The sequence below is a fragment of the Chiloscyllium plagiosum genome, chromosome 18, assembly GCF_004010195.1.
Source record: "Chiloscyllium plagiosum isolate BGI_BamShark_2017 chromosome 18, ASM401019v2, whole genome shotgun sequence".
Taxonomy (NCBI): Eukaryota; Metazoa; Chordata; class Chondrichthyes; order Orectolobiformes; family Hemiscylliidae; genus Chiloscyllium; species Chiloscyllium plagiosum.
The window spans coordinates 38,478,607-38,487,242 of NC_057727.1; the positions used below are offsets into that span (position 1 = coordinate 38,478,607).

Sequence of the window (8,636 nt, forward strand, 5' to 3'; positions counted from 1 at the left end):
TCTCAAGTATGATAATTCTGGTTCATTCTTTGAACTTTGATCTAGTTTTGTCTAACTTTAAAAATTATGTAGTAGAGCACTGCAGAAATAAGACATCTAATAGTCCTGAGAGGTTCATTACCTTCCATGTTAATCTTGATGTAAGCAAATAATGTTTGTATTACACAGTAAACATACAGGCAGATCAAAAGTACAACATGCATTTCTGACCAGTCATCCTATAAAAAAAACTAATCAGTGCCACTTGTTTACCATTACAAACATACCAATTTCACAGTACCACTTTCAAGATTTTTCTTACCTATGTCTTTTGATATTTTCTCATAATTCAGCATTTCCCGCAGATTCATATCATACACAAGCAAAGTTTTTCCCATAGAGAATTCACACTGCCCCAAGGTACCAAGCATGCGCTGGTGTTGGCTATATCTAGAAAACAGTATAACGTATTAAAACACAACAGTCAATTTTCATCCTACCTAGTGAGATGTGCTGCTCCTTTAACAAGCCTTTGTTGTCCTTGTTTTTCTTTCAGGAGGTCGTAAAGACGCAGGTTGCGAAATATCTGTGATTGATCTAACTGAAAAAGCTTTTAACTTAAAAAAACTTGCACAATGAAAGGGGAGTGGCCAGTTCTCTTAGTTCAGCTTTTGTCTTTGTTTTGATTTGGTATTTAGCAAGCAGTCAGTTGTGAAGCTGCTGGACCGAAAGAAGGTCAATGCTGATCCTTCCTCTCTCTGACATCTCTCCTGCTAGATTTTCTCTTATTTCTGCAAAGGGGTGTTTATGGGGCTTGTAGTAAGTATTGGAACAGCATCATTAAGTTGGGATAATCTGTTGAGCTTTTGGATAGGTTAAGTTATGCTTTTTCTGTTCTCTTTTGTTTGTGTTTCATTTGGTAATCTTGCAATAAATTCTGTTTTGTTTAAAACTAAGTGGTTGGGCCAGCTGCATCACTCCAGGACTATCCACTTTATTCCTGCTTAAAATAACTAGCAAAGTTAGGGTCCAGGCTACTTTCTTGAAATGTGTTGAGGGGTCTGGCCTGGTCCATAAGAACAGCCACTAAACAAAGTGCTGTCATGAGTCGCAGATTATGACTGTCACTGGAAATTCCAGAAGCACAATTTTATATTTCACTTCAAATAGGAGGTCAAAACCCAAAGCTAAACTTTTTATTTCACAGTATGGTTATTTTATGAATAGCTGAACCAACAGAAACCCGAGGCTTGATCAGTACAAAATTAGTTGGAGGCTATAATGGTGCCCACTTGAGCAAGACATTAAAGGGTATCTCAAGTCAAGGAGCCAGCAGAAAATAGTTCAAAAGAGAAAAGTAGCAAAACAAATCAACATCAAAACTATAGCCAAGTATAAAAGATTACAATTATGTTTATTTTTCACAGCTCCCCCCCACCAAAATCAACACCAATTCCCCAACTATCTCCCAATAACAATGCTGTTTACTGCACAGGGGATAGAATTTTAGAAAAAAGGGATCCTTTGCTACAGTTGTATAGGTAATTGCTGAGACCCCATCTAGAGTACTGCATACAGTTTTGGTCTACTTATTTAAGGAAGAACATAACTGCATAATAAATTAAAAGATTCACTCAACTGATTCCTAGGATGAGGCAGCTACTTCCAAGGCAAGGTTGGACAGATTGGGCTTTTAAGCAGAATGAAAAAATGATATAATTAGATAGAGAGAGCGTTTAGCAGGGTGAATACTAAAGGGATGTTTCTCCATCTGGGAGAAAACTGGAATTAAGAGACATAATTGAAAAATGAGGGTTCTCCTATTTAAGACAGACAAGGAAAACTTTTTTCCTCTCTCAGAAGTTCATGCGTCTGTGATATTCTCTTGCCAAGAGAGCAGTGGAGGCAGGATTATTAATGTTTGTAATTTTAAACAACTAAGGATTCTAAAGGTATGGGCATAGATGGGAAAATAGTTGAGGCCACAATCAAACCAGTCGTGATCTTATCAAATGGCAGAGCATTTCAATAGGACAAATGGCCTATCCCTGTTCCTAATTCATATGTTCATAAAATTGATGTTTCATATCTAAGTTCATAAATACACATTTCTGTTCCGTGTTTGTTAACAACGTGGTCAAATAGCAATGACTAATGTTGTGTTTAATGTTTCAAGATTATTCTTAATGATCTGTTCCAGGTGAAGTACATAAATGTTTAAAACAGGTTTCAGTACAATACCTTGACCTGTATTAGGAGAATTTACAGTAGTAGCAAAATGAGATAGAAAAATTATTGCAAACCTCATTTCAAAAAAGGATGTTAAGTCAAAAATAATCTTAATTAATAAAAAAGTTTAGAATGATCATCCTTAAAATTGCTACTGGATAAGTAAAGATTAAAATCTACAGAGAATTCAGGAGTTTAGTGAAGCAAGTCAATAAATCTAAGCATAAACAAAAGGCAATCACATCTAACAAATGTAATAAAATCACTTGGTAATTTTAAATCAGTGGATAAGCATTGTGCAATGTACAGGGGGCAGAAAGTGAGAGAGATCCTTTTTTCTAAATAAAGTCTTATTTTATAATGGCCTCATGTCAGGTTTTAAAACGGCTACTAACAAACAAAGATTGAGCAAATTGGCTCCTTCCAGAAATTTCCAACAATTACCAGGACAAAAACAAATTCATCACCTCCTGGAATGTGACGCTCCTTGTACTGCATGAACATTCCAGGCAGGCTAACACAAAGGTCTGGAAGTTAAGATGTCTAGCTCTATACAACAGACAAGTGAAACCCAATATTGCTTGACTTGGTTCGACAAAAAAAACAATGGGTTCTGACCAGGGAACATCAAAACCAGCTCGTTAGCCGAGTGTCTCAACCAAAAGCCCAGTACTGTGACTGAAAATATCAGTTTGTTTGAACCACCATCAATCATCCAGCTGTGACTTTTGCTTGTAAAGGTATAGTAATTCCAGGCTTAGCTAGCACCTGCCTCTGATCTCTCAAAAGTCTGATTTCAGGAAAAAAAACTGTCTTTATCTGCAAGGTAAACCAAGTCCCAGCTTACATCTTTTTCTGTAAATTAACTGCTTGACTTCCTGTGGAAGGAACTTGTGTGCACAACCAGCTGAAAAAACCTCAAGTAGAGGCTGACCTATTGGACACTCTAATTCATGCAAATTATTTCTGAAATCTTTGACCTTTAGTAATTTGCAATTTCTTTCTTTGTTGAATCAATATGCACATGAATGCGGGCATTCACTTACATCACCTCTTTTGTCATTAAATCAGTCCTTCTTTTTGGTCGACCACTAACCTTCCCTTGGGTTCTTTTGATCCCCTCCCTACCTCTGTAAAAATAACCAACTACATTGCTAATATTTACCAGTTCTGGAGATAGGGCACCAATCTAAAATGTTAACTCTGTTTCTCTCTCACTCGCTAAGTATTTCAAGCACTTGCTGCTTCTGTTCCTGGATAATCTACTTAACTTAAGAATATTGGGGAGAATCAGGGAACTTGTGCATCAACAAAATAAACATCCAACATGACAAGGTAACTCATTTGTCAGTGATTGATATAACAAGTTGCACATTCATTGCAAGCATTTAAGGAAGAGCTGTGGGTATTGGGGAGCATTTCCCCACTAACTGCTGGGTTTTTTTTTAAAGAACTTCTTTGATGGACTTTAGGCATCGGAAGAATACCCCATCCGTTTTTTTCCCTTCATTGGTCTATAACTTTTTTCTTGCCTTTTCCAGGAAATTATACAGTCAACTTATCTATGTCAGAACACACAGTAGTTGTGCCACACTATTAGAGACAGGCCCACAACGCAGGTTTAATTCCCATACCAACTGAGGTTACAATGAAGGTCCTTCCTTCTCAACCTTTCCCCTCACCTGCAGTGTGGGGACACTCAGTTTAAATGACCACCAGTCAATTCTCTCTAAAGACAGCAGCTAACTAAGATCAGTTCTGGTAGGACTATGGCAACTTTGCATTTAAACAACAATAGTATAGACATGCACCAGCCGATTCTTTCCTTTCTTTGTTGTTTGGATGCACAGACAAGCTCTTCATAAAATCAGACAGCTCAAAGAAACACTGTACATTATTAGCTGGTCTACAGTCAGGAAGTGTTAACATATGAAGAATTTGTCACCCAGCACAATAGGTTCATAATGATCATAAAGGCAGATAGACAATTTAATGCACGGATGGGAGGGAATATCATCTGATTCAATACTGGAAATTAATGACAGCAGTACTGAATTAGACAATGGAAATAGAAAGTGCTGATAAACTCAAATTTGTTTAAATTACGTGGTACTGAAGTGGCAATAGTTGTCTACATAAATAACAGAAAATAAAATATTCACCAGCAGAACACTGAAACACTCCACTTATGCCCTTTCCTATTAGATCAATACAAGGAGATAGTCCTTTTCAGAAAAATATAATGTTCGTATTCTCGAAATACTGGATGAATTATAATTTGTATGAGTGTGGACAAATATACTTTAAATACTGCAAAGATTATGAAAATAATTTTTACCAATAAAAACATACAAAACGATTTGGCATTGAAATTGAACAAATATAGTTAACTGCCTATAATACTTATGATCTCACACTCTACAAGCATAAACTTCCACAAATTGTCTAATATATTATAATGTAACTTTCCATATGTAGCCCTTTTACTAAGAGATGATTATTAGAGATGCTCATCTCAAGTGAAACTAATCACATACCCCTCCTCTTGAGATCCTGAATTACACCATTTAATGAAGCTTTTTAGTAGTAGATTAATACGTCGATCATCTCCAGCACCATCTCCATCAATTAGAAGCCGCTTACGTATAACTTCATCTAAAATGGAATAATTGAGATAATAATACTCATGTTTTCCAATCACGTTGGTTTCAGATTCCCTAGTGTAATAAGATTTTACTTCACTCAAAACATTTGTAAGAATTTTTTTTTAAACTAATGAGGTCTCATCATTCCCAATATATCATTCATGAAATTAACCACTTGTACAGAAGTCTGCTTTGTTGTTTTTCACAATTGCATGATCCTGGCACGCTGAGATTAAAATACGCTAATAAGACTTTCAAAAGCAAGAGTCAGATGAACTGCAACTTAATGTATCACGAGAAATTTTAAACAAAATCCATTCATTTCAGAGCAAACAGTTAGCTTAGAAGCATTTTGGACAAAAATGCTATTTGGGAGGATTTTTAAACAAAGTAGTTCAGTATATGGGCAGCATTGACGCTTACATACATGCAAGCTAAAGCAAAGATAACTGTATATAATATATTAACTCAGCTAAGTTGCTTGACAGTACAGCACCAATTTGATAACAGAGAAGGTGCTGCAAATCCATTTTTTCTATAGCCAAGGGAAAAATGTACAAATTTTTTCATTCAAGTGTGGCAGCATGGCAGCTCAGTGGTGAGCACTGCTACCTCAGTGCCAGGCTCCTGGGTTTCATTCCACACTGGGTCGACAGTCTGTGTAGTGTTTGTACATTCGCCCCGTATCTGCCTAGATTCCCTCCAGGTGCTCTGGTTTCCTCCCACAATCCAAAGACATGCAGGTTAGTTGGATTGGCCATGCCAAAAGTCCATAGTGTCCAGGGATGTATGGGTTAGACATGGGAAATGCAAGATTATAGGATTGGGGTGGTGTCGTCCTGTTCCTCCCTCAAATGAAGCAAAATGCTCAGAGACACAGTATACTTTTACCTCCTCCATCTGTATTCTAGACTTTGGAGGGAGAGAGAGAACGATCGCCCATATGCAGAGACATGAGTCTTCTCTGGAACAGCAGTTTCTCAGTGAACTATATAGTCATTTTACAGGGAAGAGCATCCAGATAAGGTAATATACATATCATTTGGGTGACCACTACAAACAAGTATCAATAGCAGAGACCGAGCCCTTTACTATTATACATTGAATGTTCTTAACCTTGTTAACCGGATTCATACAATGGATACTTTTCCCCTTGTTAGCTAACCTTGCATACGAAATGCTTCCAATATTGTTAAATGACTCTACATAATGACTGCTTTTGCACCTTGTTAACCCATTACCTTTGCCTCCAGGACCCCATTGTTAACTCTAAGTCCTTATCTGCTTTGAGTCATGCTCAGCTGAACCTCTGGTTTCACAAAACTCAGAGCTTAACTCTTCTTCCCTGCTTGCTTATACCCTACAAACATTCTCAATGGGAAATGCAATGCTACAGGAATAGGGTAGGGACGTGTCTGGTGGGATGCTCTTTAATGGACTCGATGGGCCAAATAGCCCGTTTCCACACCACAGGGATTCTATAAAATGTTAACTCAGGACATAGGAACATTTAGCCTTGACCCTGTTCAACTATTTAGTGAGATTGTGGCTGATTTGTGACCTAATTCCATATGCCTGCCTATGGTCTATATCCCTTAATACTTCTGCTTAACAAAAATTAATCTGTCCCACATTTAAAACTAACTGATCCACTATCCACTACCATTTGTGGAAGAGAGTTCCAAACATCTATCATCCTTTGCGTTTAGAAGTGTCACCTAACATTTCTCATTAAGGTCTGGTCCCAATTACCAAAGCATGTCCCCTAGTTCTAGACTCCCCCAATCAGTAGAAATAGTTTATCTTTATCATCTCTAGAAGGATGCTTTGGTCCTGGAGTTTATAAGGATGAAACCTGGACTTCAGGTGTTCAAGTTATGAGGACAAATGAGATAAATTAGGCCTTTAAGAACCTGAGGAGTAAAGCTCAGTGAGCTACCCTTCTCTATATAGCTCAATGGAGTGGTGCCAGAAATTATGAACACAGGATGAAAGATTAAGCTGCAAAGACATAACTTGCATTTATGGAAAATACTTACAATGTATTAAAGTGTCATAAAAAGTGTTGCTTTTAAACACCAAGTCACAAAGAGTTAACTGGGCAGAGCTTGGACAAAGAGGTAGGCTTTCAGGCAGACGTTAAAGGAGTGTGGAAAGGTTCAAGGAGGAACTTTCATAACCACGGGCCTAGCAACAGTTTAGGGCACTGTGTTCAATCGAGGAATAATTAAAATTGGACATTGGAGAGGTGAAACAATTTGGGAGCGATGGAGGGCAGAATTTCCCTCAACACTACCAGAGATTGGGATGGGTCAAAAAAAGACTAGAGCTAGTAGACCACATCGCATATGTAATGGAACAGATCCTTCTCTCCCTAGTGACAGTGAAATGTTTATCTAGAAAGTGCGGGCGTTAGGAATGGGTCCAAAACAGAAGAGTGAAGGGCCCACTGACCACACGTTGCGCTTCTCCATTCTCATTGACTGAGGCCTTGTGCTCTGACAGGGTCCCCACTCCACTTCTACCACAGTCAACCACTGTGTCCCTTTAAAGCTCCATTATATAAACGCACAGGGAGCCAGTTAACCGGAACACAATCCAGGCCGCTTCCCCATCGTTACCGAGGAAGCCCCACCGACCGGCAGAGGCCCCGGACTCCCGCCGGCACAAACTACAACTGGGGACCGAGCCGAGCCCGGCCGCAGCAGACGAGTCGATTCAACAATGAGAATTCCCGCCCGCCAACCCAACCCAGTGCCCGGATCCGGGTCCGGAGGCCAGGCCCCGACAGCGCGAAACGAGAAAAGGAGCAAAACCGTACCGTCAGTGACCGACATGGCAGCTCAAGGGCGGGGTCAGTCTCAGGGGGTGGAGTCAGAGGAGGAGTCTGATGGCGAGGAGATGTAAAGAGAGAGGGAAGAGAAAGGGGAGGAGAATTATTTTATTTCATTTATTGCTGTCATATGCAGTACAGGCAGATTGTACCGTAAAAAGTGCATACGAGTAATAGTAAAGAGCAATGTTACAGCTGCAGAGGAGGCGCAAACACTAAATTTGAGAGGTCCATGCAGAAGTCTAATAACAGCAGGAAAGAGCTTGTTGACGAACTTGTTGGTACATGTGTTTAAGGTTTTGATTCTTCTGCCCAAAAGAAGAGGTTGGAAGAGATTATAACTGGGGTGGGAAATGTCTTTGATTATGTTTGCTTTCCAAGGCAGGGAGTAGTGTAGGTGGACTCAATGGTTGGAAGGTTGGCTTGCATGCTGGACTGGGCAGTGTTCACATCTCTGTATTTTTTCCAGTCCTGGGCACAGCAGTTGCTGTACCAAGCCATGTTGCATCCAGATAGAATATTTTCTATGGTGCACCTATAAAAATTGGCAAGTGTCTTTAAGGACATGCCAAATTTCCTTAGCCTCCTGAGGCATTGTTGTGCTTTCTTGAGGCTGCATCGTCACTCCTAGGAACTTGATGCTCTCGTTCAATTCCACCTCAGCTCCATTGATGTAGAGAGGGGTATGTCCTCCACCTTACTTCCTGAAGTCAATGACCAGCTCTTTCATTTTGTTGGTGTTGAGGGAGAGATTGTTTTCTTTACACTGAGGATCTGAAACCTGAATACAGGCTGAGGTAACTAGTTGTTGTCAGGAACAACCACTTAACAGATGCTCTTAATAACTTAATAAAATGTCTTCTCAATGCAAATAACATGACAAAATGGCTCCTAGACTGCAAATCGACAATTCTTCTAAAGCTGCATAAAATGGCTTTTAATCTGCTTCA

General features: G+C 39.3%; 1 protein-coding gene across 1 annotated transcript in view; it reads right to left on the minus strand.

Moving 5' to 3' along the window:
• thoc7 (THO complex 7) overlaps window positions 1–7,754 on the minus strand; it is a 33,751-nt gene extending 25,997 nt beyond the window's left edge. Inside the window, exons 1-3 of the mRNA XM_043708263.1 lie at window positions 7,675–7,754; window positions 4,746–4,863; window positions 302–429 (exon numbers count right to left, since the gene is read on the minus strand). Of these exons, the coding sequence (XP_043564198.1) occupies window positions 302–429; window positions 4,746–4,863; window positions 7,675–7,690 (262 nt within the window). The 5' untranslated portion in view covers window positions 7,691–7,754. The remainder of the gene's footprint in view (window positions 1–301; window positions 430–4,745; window positions 4,864–7,674) is intronic.
• Window positions 7,755–8,636: the final 882 nt, after the last annotated feature.